General features: G+C 43.0%; 1 protein-coding gene and 1 pseudogene across 1 annotated transcript; both read left to right on the top strand.

Moving 5' to 3' along the window:
* The first annotated feature begins 1,696 nt into the window (after positions 1-1,696).
* LOC118830785 (uncharacterized protein C9orf131-like) lies at positions 1,697-21,995 on the top strand. Its single transcript, XM_036737726.1, has 3 exons — positions 1,697-1,851; positions 16,982-17,250; positions 18,925-21,995. Exons 2-3 carry the CDS (start codon positions 16,987-16,989, stop codon positions 21,823-21,825), a joined length of 3,165 nt encoding a protein of 1,054 aa, XP_036593621.1. The 5' UTR covers positions 1,697-1,851; positions 16,982-16,986; the 3' UTR covers positions 21,826-21,995.
* Positions 21,996-22,235: 240 nt separating this feature from the next.
* On the top strand, positions 22,236-23,912 carry LOC118832125 (annotated as a pseudogene).
* Positions 23,913-25,605: the final 1,693 nt, after the last annotated feature.

The raw sequence follows: 25,605 nt of genomic DNA, 5'->3' as shown, positions 1-25,605 counted from the left end.
TCGCCTTTGTCTTTGGTGTTTCTCTGTTCCTCCATCGGTTTCTTCTTGTAGAACTCGTTTATTATTTGTTGTACTTTCTTCAACAGTTTTATGTTCTGTCTCTGCCTTTATTTGAAAAAGTTGTTAAACAATATTTCCTTCTCACTTAAAGAAGAGTATAGTGACCTTTTTTCTCTGTTTTCTTCTTTATTTTTTTTCTTCAACTTGCTTCTTGGGCATCAGGGAGAAGTCTCTCAATAATAAAACAAAGCTTAATGTTGAACCATTATAATGACCAAGCTTGGCCCCTGAGGAAGAGGTGAGAAGACGGTAGAGGCAGAAGCCTGTGAGTGTGGAATATTGTATATACTGTCAAACACAATCTGTAGGTTTTGCTGATATCCTGTGCATGTGCCCGTGTGTGTATGTTAGAAGGGAAGGCTCACTATGGAGGAGCCAAGGATATTCAAAAATGCAAAAAAGACATTTCTAACAATAATAAGTAAAATTCAAAGTTAACTCCCCCAAAGAAAGAAGCTTCTTAGTCTCAGACCTATAAGACTATGGGCGCATGTCAGGCCAATAGATTTTCAAAATCAAAGTATCCCTCATCAGATAAATGCAGACCTTCCCAAGGGCATTTCCTATAACAACCAATACAAGATCTAATTGAGCCTTGAAGAATAACTTAGGGGGAATGGGTCTACAAGGGACTCTGTGCCTTCACTTAGGGACCCTCTCAATGGATGCTAGGTCGCTCGACTTCAGGATTTTACTGTCAGATGACCAGACACATTCTCTGACTGTAAAAGGATCATGGCCCTTCAATTCTCCCTAAGTGAGTCTGTGTGATTGAGGGAAAGAGTTTTCAAAGGTGATGCTGAGAAAAATCAAGACGTTAACATGAGTCAGAGTCAATAGAGAAGATCAGGGAGAAGAGTGGAAAGAGAGAGGAAAAGGAAGAGCTGGTCTCCATGGGAGACCTACCTCACTGATATGTCTGTTCCTCCTAACAGGGAGTAGAAATCGAGACTTTGAATAGCGATAGAGGCCCACAAGGAAGAGAATGAGGCTGCAGAAATGGAGGACTGAGCCAATACCACTGACAGTCAGTATTTGCTTCATCAGCATCTGCAGCATATCCCAGATCTCCCTAAAGTTGCTTAGGAAAAGGTTGCTGGCATCCATATTCTCTAAAGTACAACACCAACAAATGATTCTAGAATTAAGAATGTCCCATTCTAGGCAGGGTTCCAGCTCTGCATCATAGAGCCCTGGAACTTGGCTCATGGAGAGTGTCATAAAGGTGGAGGGGGGAGACCAGAAGAAGGTGGACAACAGCTTCTCCCCCCATGGTCCATCACAGCACCTCCCTGTCTTTTCCCTTTCCTCTTCACTCTCTTTCTGGGCTCTGGACCTTCCTTGAGTAGCCACTGTACTCAGGTTACCTCCAAGCTACCTCCTCCAGGGAGTTTTCCCTGAGTATTTTCTTCCATTTTCCATCTAACCAGAAAAACCCTCTGTGTCCCTTCAATGTGCTCATGTAAATCACTGTGCTCGTGTAATCATATTGCCATTGTTTTTGAGGTAATTGGGGTTGAGTGACTTGCCCAGGGTCACACAGTTGGTAAGTGCCTGAGGCTGAATTTGAACTCAAGTCCTCCTGACTTCAAGGCCTGTGCTCCATCACATGGCAATGAGCTGCCCCAATCATAATACACTTGTAACCTCACAGCTCTTCTAGGTTTACGTAGACCAGGTTCAGTCTTGGGAAAGAGGCGAGAGTTGTACCCAAATCCTATTTCTGTCTCATTTTGTCCCCACCAAGATTTTCCTCTGGAAGCCCCAGAAGATAAGACTCCACTGATACAGGTAAAAGAGTCCCCAGTTCCCAAGCAAGTATTCTAAGGAATTATATTGAACATAGGACAGCTTTTATTTTACCCCACTGAAAATACAACACAATATAAAAGATTCAGTGGTTCATAAACACTAGCTAGAAACCTCTCCTTTCTGTGATTCCCACCTTCTACCCCAGGAATCTATATCCTTTCCCATCTTTATAGCATTCCTTTAAAGGTTTGCACTCCCTCTAGAAGGAAAACACTAAAGAGGCAAGCCCTCACCTTCCAGTAAGTCCCATTTTCCATACCAATACAGGTCTCTAGTCTTATAGTGCTTAGGTCAGCTAGAGGGCCCAGTGGATAAAGCACCAGGCCTGAAGACTTCATCTTTCTGAGTTCAAATGTGGCCCCAGACACATACTAGCTGTGTGACCCTGAGCAAGTCACTTAACCTTGTTTGCCTTAGTTTCCTCATGGGTAAAATGAGCTGGAGAAGGAAAATGGCAGACCACTCCAGTATCTTTGCCAAGAAAACCCCAAATGAGTTCACAAAGAGTCAGACCTGACTGAAATGACTCAACGACAAGAAAACAAGCCTCCCCCCTTCTCTGTCCCCTTACTTTATCCTAAGTTCCTCAAGAGCACCTGTGTGAATTGGAGTGGAAAAAGTGTTAGAGGATATAGAATGACATAGAACAAAGGAAGAAAATAAGAATCAGTCATCATGAAGGAACAGGAGGGGAGTGGAAGGGTAGGTGGAGGGGGCTTCTCTATAGGCCATCTGACTGGTTCCCATTACCTTAGAGAAATGTTTGTTCCTCTTGAATTGAAGTTGATAGGCAGACTTATTGAAACGATAGATCAGCAAAAGTAGCAACACTGTCCAGAAAGTAGAAGCCAGAGCCAATTCCCCGGACACTCAGGACGGGACCCAGCAGTGGTTCTACCATATTCCAGGCCATCCCCAGATCACTCAGGATGAGGGGACAGGCTTCCATCCTGTCCAAAGCTCCGTCTCTAGCGGTTCTATCAAATTCTAGGTCATTCCAAGATCCCTCAGGATGAGGGGGTTTACACCCTGTGCAAAGTCCAGTCTACACCAAGACATCTTGGACACTGAGAGTGCCCCACCCTTGGCAGAATTCCAGCTCTGCATCACAGGGCCCATGGAACTTGGGTCAGTACCATGGGGGAAGGGGGTTGGTCATCCGGGGTGAGAAAGAGGCAAATCAGGAGGTTGTGGATAATGGCTCACACATGCCCCCCCTTTTCCTCATACACCTACTCTTTCCCCGGATTCTTTGAGGTTATCAAACAAAGGAAAGGGTTCTCTTTTGTCACCTATGGGAGTGCTCCCATATTTTGGGCTGAATTATTATGGTTTTTAAGATGTGAAAACTATCCAGGTGTCATTTCCTTCCCAACCCGTTAACTGGAGGGAGGGAACTATATGATTAGATTAAGTTGGGGGTTCTTAACCTTTTCTATGCCATGGACCCCTTTTGGCAGTCTGGTGAAAGCTTTGGACTCCTGAGAACAATGTTTTTAAATGATAAAATAAAATACATGGGATTACAAAGGAAACCAAATATATTGAAATACAATTATCAAAATAATTTTTTTTTTACATTCACAAACCCCAGGGTAAGAACTTTTGGCTTAAGTGGTTAAATAATGTTAGTGAATTCATTTTAGTTAATTAACATAAGTTGAATACCTAAATTCCACCACTGATAACCTGAATGAAAGTGATTCTGAATGTTAAAAAGTTTAACTTGGCAGTTTTCTGGTGGGAAAGATATTATAATTGTCTGGGACCATGTACCAGATGACAGGCAGATCCAGAGTGGGCCAAGCTAGGTAGCTAGTTTGAAAAAGAGAAATTAAATTCACTATAATCTAGGACTGGCGAGTGTCAACCCCTGTTATGGTAGGTATAGCAGGGTGGGAGTGGGGGAAATGGAAATGGGGGAAGGGAAAAAGAATTTATTAAGTGCTTACCTAGTGTGTGCCAGGCACTGTACTAAGTGCTTCACAAATGTGATCTCATTTGATCTGTGAGGTAAGTGCTATTACCGTCACCATTTTACAGTTGAGGAAACTGAGGCAGATAGTTAAGTGACTTGCCCAGGGTTACACAACTAGTAAATGTCTAAGGCTGGATTTGAACTCAGGTCTTCCTGACTCTAGGTCTAGCTCTCTAACCACTGAACCATCTAGACTTGTGATTTTTTGGTGGGGGGGACATAAGGAACTCCTAGATAAGGAAATTTCTTCTATCAGTGCAAGTTAGTACTTTCTCAGAAATTTATAATCTTAGAGCAACCTGTCAGGTTAAATGACTTTCTCAATATGTATCAGAAGCTTAAACCTAGCTCTTCCTAGTTTTGATGCCATCTTTCTACCCACTACATCATGTTACCCCTCTATCCTATTGCGTCATTTCTCATTTTGTATATGGTCTTTTTCTTTGTAAATAAACCAAAGAAAGCACATTTTCATGATCTACAGTGGCTATCTATCTATGGTTGGGCTACCTAGGTACCATGACAGCTACTGACTTAAAGGGGGGAGGGGAAAGTATGATTAGAACCCAATATGCCAGATATCTCAATCCAGGGACCAGTGAAAGTCTGAAGTATGATGCCTAAAGATGGAATTCAGTAGTGTTAAGTTTACAAAGAAGTAAAAGAGAAACCTCAGGGACAAATTCGAAATTTCCTGACCTCAGGTATTGCCTAGATAGGGTTCAAGTTTATCTGTGACCTAGTTACTTTACAATAAGCAACTTGATTTAGGGGTGTGAGTACCCCCACTCCCAGATTAATGTCTGTTTTCTACGAGTTACCTTACCAGTCAGTTGCACTAGACACAGAGGAAGCCTGTTTGCTGAAAGGAGCCAGTTGGGAGCCTGTAGGGAGCCCATCTTGCTCACTTCCAGATGTCTTTGCTGGTGTTGGCTGGCTGACCTTACTGAGCTGTGCCCTCCTCCTTCCCCTCCTCCCCCCAAAACTGGCCTAAACCAGACTTGGGGTCAATTATTCCCGCAAAACATCCTGCTTCTGGGTCCCACCTGTTCCTGGGAAAGACTGTCCATTCTTTACCTTAACCCCTCCCTGAACCTCCCCTTTGTGGTTTTCAGGCATAAATTGCCTCTACCTGTCCTAGGCTGTGGGCTCCTTTGTACTGGGGTGCCTCTATGCTAGAGTCTGATTTTCCTCTTAATAAAACTTTTCTGTTATCAACTCAGTTTGGAATCCCCTGCATTTTGAGGGCTGGGTGGGCTTTGCCCACTTGACAAGGGTGATGCTGGCACTCACTCATCCTGCCTCCCCTAGAAAACTTTCCCTGATTACTCATCCATTTTCTGAATCACCAGCAACATCCCTAGAGGCATGTCAATAGACCCTAATGTGTTGTAATTGTCAAAAATAATTTATTACAAACAACCTGGAATATATCAAAAATTTCTTGAGTCACTGAGTCAAAATGGTAAATATAAAGCATTGACACAACCAGTTAAATTCGCACAAAATGTCATCACTTTGCAATCATTCTCTCTAAGTCTCCATCAGGATTCTTTGTCCATTCATTCCCATTTGCTTTTCCTTTTATGCGGTTGTAGTTCCTGTATATCCTCCTTCCAAGTCTTCTTTTCCTTCTTCGCATTATTTCATAAAGATCTGCCCAGTGATCTGGGTGGAATACATGTCTTTTTCTTTTCACTAAGAGGTCTTTCTCAGCTCTGGTCCCATGCAGGTGGCACCAGGTTCAGCCCTTGGGGAGTCTGGCCTTCTGTGGAGAGAGGGGTAGGACTCACTCTCTGGCTCTTTATACCCCAAATGACTGCAAAGTTCTGGGGAAAATCACCCAAAGCTTAGGTCTGGCTAATATCTAGGCTCTCCCCCAACGGGGGCAGTCGTAAATCATGTATTTGTCAGCTATTTCCCATACACAAGAGAAATAACATGAGACTCATAAGCATGCATTAGTAAAGATTTAAACAAGAAGCAGTAATAATGTGGTGTTGTTATACTCTCCCAGAATTTTGATATTTAAAACATCAAACATGAAGCCGTTTTTAGGACCCTAGTTGGTCCCAGTTCATCCTAACTCTGCCTTGTCTAAAATACTCTCTCAAGGTCTATATCTTCTGACCAGCTCAGAGGTAGAGTTGCAAGCAACTCCTCTTGCTGGTAGCTATCCTCTCCAGTGCAGAAATTCCCCTGCCTGCTAATCAAAATCAACTGAGGGATCCAGAATTCCTCAACTGAGAAACCCAAGCTTTCCAGGTATCTTGAATTAACAAGATTGCCTCCAAAGTGAGAAACATCCCTCTCAAAATTGTTGCTCAGTCCTCTATCCTCAGCCAAGAAATAGAAGACCAAAACCCAGGCTTGGGCTCATCTAAATTAACACATTGCTTTAGCTACCAAGGGCCTACAGCCACCATGCTGGTCTTCCTGCTTAATGACCAATGATGGGGGCTGCTTTGTCATCTCAAAACTCAGGTCTTTCTGCACTCAACCTCACGTTTCCATGGACATTGCCAGGAGGTCTCAGTATGCATTCTATGGAATGGCCTCATTGGACCATCCCTGAGCATGTGACCCTGCCACCATATTTATATTCCTCATACTTGTCCATCTTAATTACCTTAAAGTATTTTGTTACATTAATAATGGAGTCACGGGACCTGCCTGAACCTCTAAAAGGAAAAGACCATGTCTTTGAAAGCAACCCAGCCCCTGAATTTTCCCATACATTTCAGTAGTCCAGATCACTGGTGCCTCTGCCCAAAGCATCTAGCCTACCTTGATTACTTAATTAGCTTACTTGCCACTCCTTAATCCCATCCAGATCTTCTCACAGTCTTTTCTGTATAAAAATGCCAATCTCAAGCCCATTAAATTGTGTAGATTCAATGGGAATCTTGCCTGCTTCCATTGGCATCACAAATACTGCAGATTTACTAGAAATCTTGCCACTTAACCAGTGTTATAATAAAACCTCACTACTCTGACTGAAAGAAGGCTTGAATGGTCAAATGCTTTACAGGCAGACCCACTCTGTACCCTAGCATTTCAGGGTTCCCAGCACCTCAAACCACAACATTAATATATGACAATTTATTTAACCACCTAGTGTTGAGCACTTAGGTAACATTTAATTTTTTTGCAAGTACAAATAATGCTGCTGTGAATAATTTTGGACAGATATCTCTTTTTTATTGGTGCTTTTGATAATATTTTTTGAGATGTTAAACCAACAATGAAATTATTGGGTCAAATTGGTCTGTAGTTATATTTGTTATTTTTAATCGACATCATATCTTAACAAGATGTATTTGACAGCAAATTTTTTTCCTGAAAAAGAATGTGTAATATTATTATCAGTTATTTTCTTGTGGAAAAAGTCTATCCATTAGGTGGCACCAGAATTCATCTGGTAGCTACTTACATTGTGGGCATGGTTTTTAGAGCAACATAAACAGGTTTGTTGGACTAGCTTTGTGAACTCAAATCTTTAAAATGTTGACAAATCCAATGTGTTAATGTATTATGCTTGGCTATGTTTATCTGTTACAAGATTAGTTGGGTATTTTTTTAATGGGGTAGGGAGATTTTGGAGGGAAAGGGGGACTATGGATCGTAACACACACACACACACACACTCACACACACACACACACACACACAGAAACCAAGCAGAAAAGACAGAAAAGAGGGACACTGAAATATTTTTAAAGCTTAGAAGAAAAGAGAAAGAAGTTCAGAAGGACACATGAATAAGCAAGACCACTTTTGTCAACCTCAGTCTTGGTCTAATTGGGTGCTGGGACCCCAAAATAGCAACACATAGGTCCTGCCCGAAAGAATTCAACCCAAGCCTACTTTCAGCCAAAGATGAGATTTATTAAAACACCAATAGAGGGTAGGTGGGATTCTAAAAATCCACCATATTGGTAAGACTTTTAAGGAATCTAAGCATTAACTAGACTCTTAAGGAATCTGAACATTTGTGATGCTTGTATTGACAAACAGGACAGATTGAAACTGAGCCCCTTAATGGAGGCAAGATGGATCTTATATACAGAAAGACTGTGGGAAGGATCTAGGAGTGGCCAAGTAGTCTGGGGTGACTGGCAGGTAACAGAGAATGGCCCTGCAAGCCAGGACCTGGACCATGTGGCTAAGAGAGAATCAGATAGGATCAAGGTTGGGAAGTAGCCAGGAGTGATCCCGAGGTAACAGACAAGGAAGGAGTGGGAATTGGGAGACTGATTAGGCATAGGCCAGGAAGAAAGGCCAGTTGAGAGGATTACTGGAATGGGTAGATGCCTCAGGTGAATGCCAGAGACTTGACCAAGTGGGAAAATTCAAGCAGGGGAAATTTCAAGGGAGAGTTTCCAGTGCCTGAAAACAAATGAGACCCAAATTCTTTTGGGGTAAGGGGCAAAGGTCTCGACTTGGGCCCCTCCCCATTATTGACAAGCATGCATGAGAACCAGTTTGGAACTGGTCTCCCTTTGGAGTTGGGGTACATAGTTTTTAAACCCCTCCAACAGGAGCTGATATCATTTCATCACTGGACAGAGGAAATACCTCTTCTCTCAGACTACCCCACCCCCAGGATTTGGGGATCTACACAGAAAAATCTGTCTCCACCTAAGCCTGAGCAGAATGAAACAGGACTTCTGTACCTTAGATTAAATTATTTGCAAGCTTAGATTGGGGTTTGACCAGGATGAAGAGAGTCAATGTAATCTGAGTACTTAAAGGAAGGGGGCTGGGGAAAGCTCTGAATCTCCAGGATAATGATTACTCAAAATCATTTTTCACACTTTGAAACTAGGATGTATTATATACTCTTTAAAAGTAAGCCGTATATAATAGAAATTCGTGGTTTTATTTGTAGTCCTTTTTTAATTATTTATATTTGGAAGTCCTAATGTTTGTTGATGTCTGTCAAGGTCAAAATGACTGCGTGTGTGTGTGTGTGTGTGTGTGTATGTATGTGTATATGTGTGTATGCGTGTATGTGTGTGTGTTTGTGTGTATATGTGCATGTGTATGTGTATGTATATATGTGTATATGTGTGTTTTATATGTGTATGTGTATATGTGTGTATATGTGTGTATGTATATGTATGTGTATGTGTATGTGTATATGTGTGTATACATGTATGTGTGAATGTGTATGTGTGTGTTTGTGTGCATGTGTATGTGTATGTATATGTGTGTATGTGTATGTGTATATATGTGCATGCATGTGTGTATATGTGTATGCATATGTATATATGTGTATGTACGTTTATCTGTGTATGTATGTGTGTATGTGTATATGTGTATGTATGCGTGTATGTGTATATGTGTATGTATATGTGTGTATGTATATGTATGTGTATATGTGTGTATGTGTGTGTATACGTGAATGTGTATATGTGTGTGTTTGTGTGCATATGTGCATGTGTATGTGTATGTATATGTATGTGTATATATGTATGGATATCTATATGTGTATGTGTATATGCATGCATATCCATATGTATATGTATATGTGTATGTGAATGTGTATCTGTATGTGTATGTGTATGTACATCTATATATGCGTGTATGTGTATGTATATCTGTATGTGTATGTATACCTATATGTATATATGTATGTGTATGTATATCTACATGTATATATGTATGTGTATCTATATTTATATGTGTTTATCTATATCTATGTGTGTATGTGTACGTATATCTATATGTATATGTTTATATGTGTATGTATATCTATATGTATGTGTGTATATATTTATATGTGTATGTATATCTATATCTATATGTGTATGCGTATGTATATCTATATGTGTATGTGTGTATGTATATGTGTATGTATATCTGTATGTATATGTGTGTGCATGTATATCCACATTTATATGTGCATGTGTATGTATATCTATATGTTTATGTGTATTGTATAGATATGTGTATATGTATATGTGTGTATGTGTATGCATGTGTGTATGTATATGTATATATGTATGTGTATATGTGTGTTTTATATGCGTATATGTATGTGTATATGTGTATGTATGTGTATATGTGTGTATGTGTGTATGTATATGTATGTGTATGTGTATATGTGTGTATGTGTGTATGTGTATGTATATGTATGTGTATATGTGTGTATATGTGTGTATGTGTAGGTATATGTATGTGTATGTGTATATGTATGTATACGTGTATGTGTGAATGTGTATGTGTGTATGTGTGTGTTTGTGTGCATATGTGTATGTATACGTGTATTTATATGTATACGTATACACACATTTTTTGAAAGAAAACTTACTGCTAGACACAGAAAAATGGAATATTTGTCGAAGATACACTTACTATCAAATGATATTAGTAATATCGATATTCCAGGGATATTGGTTATTCAGTGATAAAAGCATGATTTCATTGTCGGAGCTGTTTATCTTTTGTTTTTGAAGGGGACCACTGACATCACAAGGGATGTGGATTGCTCCTAGGTTGGACTTAAGTGAGGCAGAGTTTAGGGGAGTTATCAGCTATCCAAGTCCAGTGGCAAGACCCAGGTCAAGACAACTGGCTAAGGCCCAGGATGCAGTGGGCTTTCCTTGGCCTTTCCAAATTTAGATCTTTCCCAGGTCTCAGTTTGTCTGAGGTAATGCCCATCTCGTGACTAAGGGCTAGGTAAGAATTAAGACAAAAGATGGCCTAAATTACTGTCACAAAGATATCAATCTGAGAGGGAAAGACCCTTAAGAGTTTCTAGCCAGAACAGAAGACAATTGCTATTAAGCCATCAAAACCTAAACAATGAGCCACAGAGGCTTGGGTGGGGGTTATTATTGGCCAATGAAAGCCAGAGTGATTTGTGACATCATAATGAAAAGTTAAAGGGTATGCCAAATCACATAAAACTAGTGACTGCAACAAAAGTGGACCTGGAGTCAGGAAGACTTGATTTCAAATCTAGCCTCTTTTACTTGCTGATGGTACGGTCTGCTCCTCCCATTCCCATTCCCCGACGCTTGGATGCATTCTTCTGAGTTACCAGAGCTGAGGCCAAGGAGGGCAAAGCTTTGACACTGCTAATTAGGTGAGCAGGGACAAGTCGCGTGAGCAGTCCAAGTCTCAGTGTCCTCATCTATAAACTGGCAATCGTAATAATTGTACGCTACCTCCCAAAATTGTAAAATTTAAATTGCTTTTTGAATGGGTTTTCATACCATCATCATCATCAGTCATCATTATCATTACCATCACCATATAGAGAATTTAGATCCTTGGATAGATACCAATCCAGTCTGTAGTACAGCTTGGGTTGAAAAGGGTTAGATGAGATGATCTCTAAGATTTCATTCAGTTCTAAGATTCTTTGGTTTATTCTTTAAAAAAAATTGGTGGGGGGAAGCAAACGGGGTTAAGTGACCAGCCTAGGATCACACAGCTAGTAGGTGTCCAAGGTCAGATTTGAAATCAAGTCCTCCTAACTTCAAGGCTGCTGTTCTACGCACTGTGCTATCTAGCTGATCATCCATGGTATATTCTGAAAAAAAAAAAGTTTTCAATGATGTCTTTTATGTTTTACATCATCATAGTTTTTCCATCCTTCCCTCCTCTTCCCTGAGAAATATGTTATGATATGATATAACATGATATGATATAATTACCATAATATGAAATAATAGTATAGTATAGTATAATGTAATGTAATATAATACAATACAATATAATATAATACGTCATATAATATAATACAATACAATATAATATGTAATATAATGTAATACAATATACTATAACATGCTATAATATAATATAATATAATATAATAATATAATATAATATAATATAATATAATATAATATAATATAATATAATATAATATAATATAATATAATATAATATAATATAATATAATATAATATAATATAATATATTTTTAGATATAAAAGAAAAGAAAAGAAAGAAACTGATCAATACATCAAAAAAAGTGTGACAACATGTGCAATGTGTGATACTTGTGGCTGCGAAAAATGATTGTTAATAACCAATATCTTGGAGATTCAGAGCTGCCCCTACCCCCCTTCTTTCAAAGTCCTGAATTCAAGTCCAGTTTTTCTTCAGGAGGAGATCCTATTGCTTCTCCTTATCCCAATCAAACCCCAACCCAAGCTTGCAAGTAATTTAATCGAAGGTATGGAAGCCCCATTGTGTTCTTAGGCTTAGGTGGAGACAGATTCTTCTGTCTAGATAGCCCAAATATTGGGGGTAATCTGATAGAAGAGGTATTTCCTCTGTCCAGAGGTGAAATGATGATGAAATAACTGCACCCCAACTCCAAAATGAGCTCTCAGTTCCAAACCATTAGCTCCCATGCAATGCATGAGCACCTCAGAAAACCTAACTCTGTCTTTCTCAGACCAAACTTTCTAAGACTGATGCTGCTAAGAAGTGGTTTAAGAGTGTCTTCTGTCTCTTCTTTCAAGACAGGCTTGTTCTTTATCATTTGGCAACATTTACCTTTGATTTTTCTTTGTATGCGTGGTGCCATCTTTCTCTTTACGTTGTTGTAGTCATTGTGTGTATTGTATGGTTTATTCTAATTAATTTTTTAAAGATAGGAATGCTAAAATATGGTTTTAGGCAGAGAGAAAGGAGCCAGAGAGTAGGGAGAGATTGAGATCTTGGAGATGAAAGGGGAAAGCATGGGAGTGAAGTCTTGTATGTAAAAAAAATAAAAATAAAGGCAGAGCTAAAGATAATTCTTTGAGGCTAAATGAGGGACCTAGAGAGCTGGGATTTTTAAAAAATATATATTATTATGAACCTAGTGTAACAGGCTTACAGGTAAGCCCCTCCTACCTACTTTGCTCATGGTAGATGCCTTCGGACTCTGTTTTAACAACCCAGCTAGCAGCTTCCGTGGGGGCGTAAGATCCCCCCCACAGCCAGCCCCCAGGAGGCTGCCGGCACCCAGGAGGCTGCCAGGATGCCGGGAAAGCACAGGTTCTTTTTATCTGCTTAAACAAGGAAAGCATGGTGAAGGGGTTGACCAGCTTACTTTAATCCAGCATTCAGTTAGCATACAGACAACATTCATTTAGTTCAGGGGAAAAAACGCCAGCATTCAGTTAGCATCAGTTAGTTCAGGGGAGCAAAGAGACAAGCATCAAGAGACAGACCAAATACAATTTCATTCACTTACTTCAGGGGTAAAAAACCAGCACCCTGAGGTTCAGAGCATTCATTTAGTTCGGGGGAAAAGAACCAGCACCCAGAACCTCAAAACCAAAATACAAACAAATTACAAATATCAACAGACAGACTCAATACAATTCATAGTTACCAACATCTGGGCTCGGCCCGAGAGCAAGGGCTGGCCCAGAGTCATGCTCCCCACTGCTCCCACACCAACCAGAAAAGGAAAGAGGGCTCTTCAAGCTGTCCTCTCCCCTCATTATCTTTTGACATCATCAAGCACCGCCTGAATGACCAGGGCCAATTGCTTCTTGAGTTGCCCCCCCCCCAGCGTAGACTAGGTTAACACCCAATAAGGCGTGGCTCTGGAGTCAACACCTCCCCTCAGCCAGCCCCATGACTCATCACACAGGAAGTTCTCTGTTCCCAGGCATGGTCGCTGGGCTTCCTGCCCCGCAACAGGTCACACAGGAAGTTCTCTGCTCCCAGGCATGGCCCAGCAATGCTCAATGAGATAAACTGAGTCACTCAAAGAAAACAAAGGCCACTTTGGCTACAGACTCATATAAAAATTCAAGAATAAATCTGTTTCTAAGTGAGACAACATACAGACCATGAGAAGACTAGTTGATGCTAAAGCTGCCATCCCTTCAGTCCCTATGGAGGACCACTTCCACTGAGGAGCAACAGAATCAGCCAGAGCCTTTGAGATTGGAACAAAACCTCTAGAGAGAGAAGCAATCAAGCTACAAGCATTTGTTAAGCACTTACTGCGCATCAGTCACAATACAAAGCACTTTGCTGAGAGCCAAACCACAGACGTGTCCTTGCTAGAGAGATCAGGACAGCACAGACCCACCAGCACTGATGAGTGGCAAAGAACAGAGACACGATAGAGAGAATAAAACATAGAGATCTTGTCCTTGCTGCAATAAAAACAGAATTAGGGCCTCAAGTTTACAGGTAAATGAAAATTGAAGAAAAGCCTAATACTTAGTTGAATTCCTTAAGGCCTTTAATTTTGTGCTAATTGGCTATTGCTAAGGTCAACATACACTCTAAGAAACAAGAATAATAGCTAAAATTTCTACAGCATTTTATGGTTTGTAACGCACTTTACAAATATTATATCATTTGATTCTCGTTGGTGCTAGTATTATCCTCATTTTAAAGCTGAGGAGCCTGAGGCAGAGAAAGGGTTAAATGATTTGCCCAGGCTCTAACAGCTAGTTAGACTCATCCTGAGTTCAAATCTGGCCTCAAACATTTACTAGCAGTGTAACTCTGGGGAAGTCACTTAACCCTGTTTGCCTCAGTTTCCTCATCTGTCAAATGAGCTGGAGAAGGAACCACTCTGTGTGAGGTAAATGAAATGTGTATAAATATATATATACATATATACACACACATATATGTATATATATACATATCTATGTATGTACATATATATACACACATATATATGTATATATATACACTAAGAAATGTTTAAAAATCAAGAAATAGGGAAATAGGGAAGTGGAAAAATTCTGAGAGCATGAGAGTCTGATGGCTCAGCCTCTGGGAAACTTTATCCTGAAACTTTTTGTTCTTTCTTCTGGTTCTGGTTTAAAGATTTGCTCAGTAAGAATAGGGTCACTGGGACCTGCTTTCCTTTACCGTAAAAGTACTGTAGAAGAACAGAGAGGGTCTCCCCCTCCCCTTATCCTATTCTCCTTCTTTAGATTTATAGATGTCACCTCAGTTGTAATCATTAACTAAGGGAATGGGAATTGGAGTTTCTGTGCCTCGATTTCCCGGTTCTTTGTCTAGCTTTCGTGCTCAGATTGTAAGCCCGCCTCCCAGCCAGTGGTGAGAAGGCTCAGAGGTGGGCAGGAATTCTCTTGCGTTAGGTATAATTATTGGTGCTTTGCTTCTTGTAAAGCACCACCCTTGCTAGATCTGTTCTGGCAGAGGACGCCCTATTCTCGAGAACTGAATAAAATTTATTTCTTTTCCCACCCTGAGATGGCTCCTTATTATAAATTAACTTTTTAATTGGTGAGGATCTTTCATCCCACACACACTCCAGTATCCTTGCCAAGAAAAAACCCCAAAAAGTGGTCACAAAGAGTCAGACACAACTTAAACAATACAACTGCTACCACTTATAAATACAGAACTGATCTTGTAGCCGAGATAGTTCAGGAAGATTTCCTACATGTAGAAGTACCTTGGTTTAGGGTCCTCTTAGTTTTCAATAGAGGGGCTGTTCTTAACCCTTTTCTGTCATGACCCTTTCAGCGATCTGCTGAAGCTGATGAACTCTCTCGGAATAATATTTAACACATAAAACAAAATACATAGGAATGCAAAGGAAACCAAATATAGTGAAATACAATTATCAAAATATTTTTAAAAGCTCAGAATCCTTGAAGGCTGTTAGACACACAGATTCTAGCACTTGCATGTTCACACCAGTGTGAATTCTGTGCTTTGCATCATCTTGGAAGGCGTATCTCAGAAGCCTTCAGTCAGCATCCTTGCCCATCACTACCGTAGGAAGGGTTTGACAGATGTATATTTAGGATTGGGATTTTGTACTTTAGCAGGGTCAGTTTAGGTTTGGACAGAGTCACAGCCATATTGCTATATAACTTGTAAATAGGATATAAAAATTTAGAGGTGTGACCTTTAGGGTTGTTGTTGCTGTTTTTTTTTTTTTTAAAGCAGGGAGTGCACTCAATTTAAAATGCTTAGCAATTATGTATACAAACACTCTAAAGCTTTGTACTTACAGCTTTCTACCCTAAAGTATCTGGTTTCTTTTTAAGAAGAGAATTTGTGTACATATGTGGAATAAACGTTTATTCATAATTGCCTTTACAACACTAAAAAAAAATCCCAGGTTAAGGTTTTCTGGGCTAATGTTTAAAATATAAATATATATTTATACATATTATATATTTTTATATACTATATAAATATTTTTTCATAATTTGACTTGTTATGCCCCCACCATCTTATTAATCTTATCTCCTTCCTACTTTGAGAAACTCCAAAGAAAAACACAATCTCATTAGAGTTTAGAATAATACATTTACTTGTGAAGAGCCTTGAACAGGATCATAAATTTAGAGCTGAAGGAAGTTATCTACTCCAACTCCTTCAGCTTATAGATGAGAGAAATGATTATTAATAAGTAATGATTTGGGGAGATTCAGTGCCCCCCTTTCCCTCCCTTTTTCTATCCTCCTTTCAAGACCTCAGTCTCAGAAGGTTGAGCTAACTTCCTCTATCTAACCCCACCCAACCTTACAAGGAATCTCTAGTGGGAGGTGAACTCCATTCAATCAAGTCTGGACAGAGATAAACCTTTTGTCTAAACTGCCTGGGCTGAGGGTGGTCTGGGTCTAGAGATAAGCTCTCTGCCCACTCTCAGCCCCTCATTGTAACATTCATTCTCTCATCAGTTGTTAACCAATCAGGGTTGATTACTCTTGAGAGGCTAGACTGGGAGCCATGATTGTCTTCAGTCTAAGAGAGACAGCCCAATGACTATCCTTTTATTAATAAGCATGCTGGCCTTCTTGATAAAATGATTAAGTTACCCAGAAATTATGTCTCTTGAACCTTTTTGATCACCACATAATGAGAAATTGAGATTCAAAATGGTAAAGGGCCTTTCCCAAGGTTGTTCTTTCGTGTCTGACTCTTCATGACCTCATTTGGGGTTTTCTTAGCAAAAATACCAGAGTGATTTGACATTCCTTCTCCAGCTCACTTTACAGTTGAGGAAACTGAGGTAAATGGGGTTAGGTGACTTGGCCAGGGCCAAGTAAGGTGGTCAGAGCTCTGCATTAGGAGCACTCTTGTTAGCTGTATGAAAGCCAGATCAGAGAAGGGACACACTCCAGCAGAGTCCTTCAAGCTCTAACATTCCTTATTCTGTAGAATCCATGACATCAGTGGAATGTGTTGCTGTTGCTTTGGGCCTCCTGGGGGAAATGGAGTGGGTGAGAACACTCACAACCAAGGCCCAGCTTGGACTGATCTGGGGGGAGATAAAGGAAGCTCTGCAGCCACTGGGGTGCTCCCAATGTGGCTGCAGTTGCCCCCGGAGTCCCGGGAACCTGTTGATTCTTCTGCTGTTCCTGATTTGGCAGTTTCGGAGAAAGCATCACCGATGGCTCCCAACCCAGCAGGATGAGAGTCACAGCACGGTGAGTGATGGCTGTCCCCCATCCCCAGACATAAAGTGACCCCCAAACACAAAAGGGCAAAATGGATCACTGCCATCCCCAAGACACAGGGCAGGGTGAGCGACCACTTCTATTGGATATAAAGCCAGGCAAGTGACCACTTATCTCCTGGACGTAAGTGGAGGCAAATACTCATTGATGCCCCGTTACAGGGCAGGGTTCGCTGCCACTGACCACCAAATATGGTAGGGTAAGTAACCACTGGCTCTTAGACAAGAGACAAGGAAAGTGTCATTCTGGGCATCACATTTTAGGAAAGACTTTGAAAAGGGAGGCATCAGAGTAATGTACAGTGGGGCTGAGCAAAAGATTTGGGGTTAGAGGACCTGAGTTTGAATCTCAGTTCATTTATTTACTGTCTATGTAATTTGGACAAATTATTTAAGTTCTCTGGAACTCAAGTTTCCTCATCTGTAACATGAGGAGATTAAACTAAATGACCTCTAAGTTATCTTCCAGCTCCAGATGTGTGATTCTATGACTCTAAGCTGGACAGCATCCCGAGGCCAACTAGGACAGTGAAGTATCTTGTTAAGATCATGTCATCTGAGGATCTGCTGAGGAAACAGGGAGTGTTGAGCTTGGAGAAGAGAAGGTTGAGAGGGAGATGATGTCTGTCCTCATGTGATAGGACTAACTAGTGTCATGTGAAGCGGGTTGGACTTAACTCGGCTGGGTCCCCGAAGGTAGAACTAGCAACCAAGTGTAGAAATTTCAGACAAGCTAATTTAGACTTGATGTAAGAAGATTCCTAGCAATGAAATCTAACTCTGAGAGGAATCCCTTCCAGCTCTCAGATTCAGGTGATTCTGCCATCCCTGGCTTCCAGAAACTGAGTTACCACTGACTCTAAGACAAAGTGAATGACCACTGACCCATAGATGTAAGGCAGAATGAGAGGCCATTGACTCCCCTCCCCCACCACTGACCACTAGGATATAAAGTAGTGTGACCGCTGACTCCAAAATAATGTGGGACAGAGTGATAAACCACTGACTTCCCCCAGACACAGGACAGAGTGAGAGATTATTGACTTCTGGACACAAGGCAGGGTGAATGACCCTTTCCCCAGGGACACAGGGAAGAGTGCAAGGCTATTGATGTCTAAACACAGGGAAAGATAGGTGACTGTTGACTCCTAGCACACAAAGCAGACTGACTCTGTTTCATGTGGCCACCAAAACATTGGACACGGTGGGTTACAGTGGCTTCCAGATACAAAGCAAGGGACAGACTATCAACACCCAGACACAGAAAAAGATGATTGCTAGGACCCAAGTCATGGCAGGGAGAGTTACCACTGACTCCTAGAAATGAGACAGAGTGAAAACCCACTGACCCCTGACATGGAGATGCTTGAATAACCACTAATGCCAAGACACAGTACATGGTGATTGTAGACCAGTAATAAGGCAAAGGAAGTAACCATCAGACACACTGCAGAGTAAGTGACAACTGACCACTGGGCACAGGGCAGGTCCAAATAAGCACTGCCCCCCTTGACACATGGAAGGACGGTGTGAGTGACCACTGAGTCCTGGCCTCAGACACAGGGCAGAAGAGGTTAATGATGACTTTCCACTTCTAGCTATGACTTCGGTTCTTATGCTCTTCACTTCTCCCTCTACTCCCTAGGTTCTCCCATTTCTCTTCCCTACCTCCCCTAACTTCCCAGAGAGAGCTCCAAGTTGGCAGCCCCAGAGCTGGAAAGGAGCTCTGTTCCACAAAGAGGAAGAGGAGCAGGAGGAGGAGGAGGAGGAGGATGAAGAAGAGAAAGAGGAGGATTTGTTGAGACAGATGAGGCTAGACCCTCAGTGGTATTTCCACTCTAGGAATCTGGAGGTTGAGCAGAAGGCCTCTTTCTTCCAAACAGAGGCCTTAGGGACACTGAATGAAGAGGTGGGGAACCTACACCCTTCCTTCTTGGGTCCCCATGGAGCATACCAGCCCTTTGTGGGTTCCAAAGAATTCCCAGTCAAAGCAGTGATACCAGAGCCGGCACCCAACTCTCATTACCTCCACAGCCCTACTGGCCTAATCCAGGCCCCCAACTCCCTTTGTCCCTTGTCTGCTTCAAGTGCCAAGGCAAAAGGGAGCATCCAGCTCTTCTGCGGTCTCCCTTCTCTTCACAGTGAGTCTTTGGGGGTCACTTTCCCAAAGTCCAGTTGCACCTTTCCCACTGGGACCACTAACCAACAGCCACCTTCGGACACTCCCCTTGTCTTCTTCAATGAGCTTTCTTACCTCCCCCTGCCCAATCTATTTTATAAAACTATGTCCCTTCCTCCCCCATACCTGCCCTCAATCTCTCCCCTCCCTGTCTTGCATGGAAACTGTGAGACTACAGAAATGGCATCCCCTGAGCTCCCAAATCAACCAGAAGTCCCACGGTCAGCCTCCGAATGCCGAGACCCAGTCCTAGATCCATTGCTACCTTTACTTTCTCCCCCACATTCCCTGGTGAAGCCTCAAGAAGTTGATCCTGCGGAAGTCACAAAAGTGGTGGCATCACATGAACATGAGGTCCTTGGGCCTCAGGATATGCCACAGAGCGAACTACCCTGGCCCCCTGAATCTCCAGCCCAGACCCTCGGGCCACCCTCAGTCCTCCTTCCTGAGCCCCAAAGTCCAGTGGAAGATCCCAAAGTGATAGTCTCTGAGGCCCTATTGGGGGACCAATGGCAGGCCCAGTTTCCCCAGGACCCTGACCCCTCAGCCCCAACCTGCAATGCTTCCGCATCACATCTGCTTAAGCCTCAGGGAGCTGGCCTCATAGGAGCCTGGAGTGAGACTGCCCCTGTGACTCTGCATGGGCCCAAGGCCTCATGCAATAACTCCCAGAAAAGTGAACTTCCCCAGGTTGCTGGGTCTCCAGCCTCGTGCCTCGACCTGCACACCCTACCTGAGCCCCAAAGAACTGGCCTTATTGAAAATCCCCTTATGATTCTTCATGTACCTGAGTTCCCATGGTATAACATGCAAGACAAAGATCCTCCCTGGCCTGCAGAGCCTCCAGCCCCAGTGCTTAACATGAACTCCCAGAGTGAGCTGCAAGGAGCCAGCTCCATAGAAGTCCCAAAAGGGACAGGCCCAAGTTGGGACAGAATGCAGACCCAACCTCCTTGGACCTCAGTCCTGTCTTCATTACCCCAGGTTGAACCCCAAGGAGACAACTCTGAGGAAAGTCCTGTCCCTTTAGCTAGTCCAGACCTCCCAGGATGGGGAGTCCAGCAAATATATCAGCCCTGTGCCCTAAGGCATAATACCCCTCCCCTAGAGCCACCATCCCACACCTGGCCTACCACTTTGAGGGTGCCAGCTGGAACTCAAGAGGATGAGCATGACTCACCAGGATCCCTCACCGGAGATATACTCCCAATGTCCAGGATAGTGACCTCCATGCCCCAGGACGAAGGAGCAACAGGAGAAGCACCTCTTCATACCCAGGGGACTCTGGGCCCTGAGACTGAAGGCTGCCCCTGGAACAAAGAACCCAGAATCCAGCTTGAGAAATGCCAGTATAACCCTGATCCCCATTCCCTAGCTTCCAGCCCCCCATTCCCCGGTCTATTTTTTCCTAGGACTCCCATTCAACATAACCTCTGTCCCCTGGCTACCCCCTTCTGCTCCACAACTTGTCAGATTCCAGCTCCCAATCCTACCTGCCAAGGGTCTGTGGGAGCCCATGTCCAAGCAAAGAAGGCTATGTCTCAAGATGTTCGGCCCCTACATTGCCATCCTCCTGCCGCTTCTCAGCCATGGCTACAGGAGCTTGTTAGAGATGGGCAGGGCCCTTCCAGGGAGGGGAGAGAAGTCCCCTTGATGCCTCCCCAGACTTTTGATATTCAGACCACCAAGGTCCCAGAGCCCCAGTCCCTGAGTCAGTACAAGAACATGGCAGCTGCTAAAAGGCCATGTGTACACGGGAGGGCCAGACGAGGGGGGTCTGAGAAGTCAGAGCCCCCAGCTCCAGACAAGAGTCAGGCCAAGGCCACAGTCCCAAGCCGGAAGAGAGAACACTTTAGGAAACCCAAAGCTGGAGACCAGGGTTGGGGGGATGGAGGAGGGGGAGCATCCCCATCCAAACCAAAGAGTCACTCCTCAGAGGCCAAGAAACTTATAAGACACCCTCCTGCAAGAAGGTACTTGGCGTCACCACATCAGGGGAGCAGGAATCTTTGTCAGACTGCTTCCCGCCCCCAGCTACCCCAGCCTTCTACTAAGGCTGAGACTTCCCAAGTTCTGCCCTCACAGGGCTCTTCAAAGGGTCAGAGAGTGGGTGGTGGTGACAGCTCAGACTCCCGACACCAGCAGAACCACTCCCAAGGGGGCCGGGGTCCCCAGAGGGAAGCAGGGAAAGGGAGCTTCTCTAGTTCCTCTGGCCCAGCCAAGAAAGGCCTACAGGAGTTTCTGGGAGGGCTTCTAAACAGACTGAGATATAGCCAAAGAACTCAGTCAGTACAGTGTCTACAGATGGCAACGAAAATAGCCCAAGGTTCTAGGTCCGGCCAGGCCCTGCGTCTGACACCCCAATAAAGAGACAGAGATCTTCTGCAACTTGAGTGCTGCTGCTGCTTTGTAGACCAACTCTAGGGATCAGAGCAGAAGAGAAAGGATTGACTCTGTTAGCCATTTGGGTTGTGATCTTTCCATTCAAAAGCTTATTTTCTTTGGCTTAGAAAACAAATGCAAACTTAATTGTTTTGAAACTTTGATTATTTTTTTCAATTACCAAGCATTTATTTTCTCCTTTCCCCTGAAACTCTCCATCACTCAATGAAAAGGAAAAAATCAAAATCCTTGCAACAAATATGCATACTTAAGCAAAACAAATTCCTACATTGGCCCCTTCCAAAAATGTCTCATTCCACCCTCAGGCAGCTAGGTGGGGCTGTGGCTAGTGAAAGACCTGAGTTCAAATCCAGTCTCACACATTTAGTGCCTGTATGGCCATAGGTAATCAGTGGTTAAGTGACTTAAGGCAAGTGGCTTAACTGCTGATTGCCTCAGTTTTCTCAACTAGAAATAACAGCATCTATCTCGGTGGGGGAGGAGTTTTGAGGATCAACTGAGATATTAAAAAATGCCCAGCATGTAGCAGGCGCTGTATAAATGCTTATTCCCTTCCTATCACCTCTCTGTCAGGAGGTGGATGGCATGCTTCATTGGTCCTTTGGAATCATGGTAGGATGGTTGACCATTGCATTGATCAAAGTCCTTAAGTCTTCCAAAGTGGTCTTTACCGTGTTGTATAAACTGTCCTCCTGGTTCAAAAACAAGCAGTATTGAGCAGCTCTGCTTTCCACCAGTTGCCATCCCATCCACCCGGAGCAGTGGCCCCATTCCCTCTCTGATGTTTTTTTCCTCAGTGTAGCTAAAATCTTGGAAGGAAGACATTCCCCATATCTTCTCCGATGACCTCTCCCCTGGCCCCACCTGTTAATGACTTTGTCCCTATCTCTTCCACTGCTGCCCTTATGTCCTCCCCTCCATGCCCTGCCTGGGAACTGTAAAGTCACAGAGATGGTGGCCCATGGGCTCCCTGCTTGAGTCCCAAGGTCCATTCATTGTCCTTAACTGTGTCTGAATTTAAGGACTCGCAACAGTATCCTTAGAGCCCAATGCTATGCTTTTACATTCCTCCTTTGCTACCTGTCCTGGTCCCATCTTCCCCACATGTCTTTATGAGGAAAGTTGATGGTGGTGAATAGGGGTATAGGGTGGTCTCCACCCCACCCCCAACACACACATATTAATTTGAGAAAACCTGCACCCTAATTTGACAGCATGTGTCCTGGATGTGTATTTTGGCATCTTGTTAAAAGGACAACTGACAACTGATTCATTTCCAATGACTGGAGCTATCTCTAAGATGATTGGCTAGCTGCGTTTCAGGAGAACAGGCTCTCATTGCAAGAAATTCCTCTTTAGCACTTGGGGAGTGCAGGGAAGGAAACCAGAGGAAAATGTGACCTCATTGACCTTAATCACCCCCTCTGCCTCTCCTTCCCCACCTGCACGAGAAGTAGGGCAGAAAAAACATGGGCAGCCATGGCCAGCATGGCACCTCCAGGCCTCTATCAGTCACCAGATAGTGGCCCTGCAGACCCTGAAGCTCTTGCAGCAGCAGAGGGACAGAAACGGGCCAGTCTTCCGCCCAGCATGTGTCCACAGCCCCTAGGCAGGCCGGTCGGAGAGAGGACCAAGAGAAGGGCAAGGGCCTGGAGGAGGCCAAGCTGAGAGGTGAGGAGGTTTGCGTCCCCAAGACCCGGGACCCGGGTCAGTGCAAGCTGGCCCACGTGGCAGTGCACGCTGTGCTGGTCTGCCTCATCGAGATCACTTTGCAGCTTGTCCAGGTGGAGCAGACAATCCTGAACCGCCTGCATCAAGAACTGAACTTCCCTGTCTATTTAAAAGATAGTGTTGAGTTGAGAGACATCTGCAGTCATATGGGCCAGCAACTGGAGGGACAGGCTTTTGACCAAGACTTGAATGCAGCGTACCAGTGCCTGAAGACCATCACTGAGAAGCTGATCCACTCACTAGTGAGCCTCCCAGTTGATGTCCCTGCATTGGCCTGTATTGCTCCGAGGCAGGTTCTCCAGAATCTTCTGCATCTGTGAATGTCATTGATATATGAATTGAAGCCAGTCTGGCCATAAGCATTAGCCAAGGAGATGTTGTATATAGGTCTTAGTACCAAAATGAGCCTTTGAGCATCATTACATCTGGCAAAACTGAGGATTGTATGAGCAGACCCCTCAGAATTCTTTTCACACTTATAACAATCAGTAACAGGTAGCTAGAATTTTCAGGGATTTTGCCATTTTTCTGACTTATAGATAAGAATATAGCTTGTTTTGGTTATGAAATTGGATTAAGTGCATTAATTTGCACATCAGATATTCCTTTTGACTTATGTATATATATGTATGTATATGTATACACACACACGCACACACACACAAACATATATGTATGTATATATATATACACACATAAACTTTTTTCCCATAGAGTTCTGGTTGTTTACTTAGGGCTATATTGTGGCTAAAGCTCCATTGTTAATGAAAGTCTGAGCCATAAATGTGATATTTGATAATCAATATATGTTCTCTGTTGCTATGGATAAAAGAGAGAGAAAGTGTCCATTTATTTTACTCCCTAGTGAAGGAATAATCTCTAGAAATTTGAAAACTCTGTGTTAATACCTCAGACTCTTGTTTCTGGTTTAGTGAATTTATTATTTCACACCTACTGAATGGCTTACAAGTTTTCTGCCTTCAATGCCCTGGTTTGGAAATTGGAAGTGATGATAATCCCATTTAAGGTACTTGGAATAAATGATGCTAAATCAATAAAAAAGAAAGAAGAAATTCCTCTTTAGCTGGCCTATACAGGAAAGTGACAGTTGCTACTGTACCTTTTTGCTTCTTTTTTCCTTTTCAGAGGACAGAATAGTGCATAGTAGAGCTGGGGGAGAACTGGGGCTGGGTGGGAATGAGGAGGAAGCCTGAGAACATATTGTCTCCGCCCCCTCAGGAAACTGGTAATGACCACCTTGGGTAGATGAGGTGGATGAGCTCATCTACATACCCTGCAAGGAGAGAGCCTGAGAAAGGACTTTCTCAGCCCACAAGATGGCAATGGCCAGGGTATGGTTAGATTTCTTGCAGAAGCACATGAAAGAGGCAGATACGTGCATACCCACTTGACCCAAGAAGGATATCATAGGTGATGTTCCTGAAACCCAGCCTTTTTTTTTGAGGGAGTGGTAGGGGTGGTGGAAGGAGAGTTCACTTTCCTAGGTGATATGATTCCTAGAATCTAAAATTCCAGTCAAAGAAGAGAGATTTCCTGGTCAGCACCAGTCATGGGGCTGCTTTGTGGGTGACCCCAAGTTAGAGGGCCTTTACCTACATATCGGTCCCCTTTTTCCACTAGTTCAGTCCCTAATAACCTCTGCCTAAGCTATTGAAATAACAATTTATGAGTGCTTAACTTGGGGTCTGTAAACTTTTTTAAAAATTTTGATCGAGGTGCAGAGCCAAGATGGCAGAGTAAAGGCAGGGACTCACCTGAGCTCTTCCCCAAATCCCTTGAAATGCCTTTAAAAAAAGACTCTAAACAAATTCTAGAGCAGCAAAAACCCACAAAAAGGTGGAGTAAAACAAATTTCCAGCCCAAGACAATCTGGAAGATCAGCTGCAAAGGTCTGTTGTACCAAGGTGAGGGAGGAGCACAGTCCAGCTTAGGTTTGGGCCCCAGCAAACATGGAGCAGGTCTTGGGGTGACTGAATCACTGCCAGCAGTGAC

This window comes from Trichosurus vulpecula, chromosome 9 (genome assembly GCF_011100635.1).
Source record: "Trichosurus vulpecula isolate mTriVul1 chromosome 9, mTriVul1.pri, whole genome shotgun sequence".
Classification (NCBI taxonomy): Eukaryota; Metazoa; Chordata; class Mammalia; order Diprotodontia; family Phalangeridae; genus Trichosurus; species Trichosurus vulpecula.
Note: the sequence above shows the minus strand (reverse complement) of the source record. Positions and strands in the feature narration are given on the sequence as shown.

Excerpts from the sequence above, each read along its gene's own strand:
- LOC118830785 (XM_036737726.1), top strand. The coding sequence starts at position 16,987 with ATGACATCAGTGGAATGTGTTGCTGTTGCTTTGGGCCTCCTGGGGGAA. Across the intron at positions 17,251-18,924 it reads AGGATGAGAGTCACAGCACG|GTTCTCCCATTTCTCTTCCC; the intron begins GTGAGTGATGGC and ends TCTACTCCCTAG.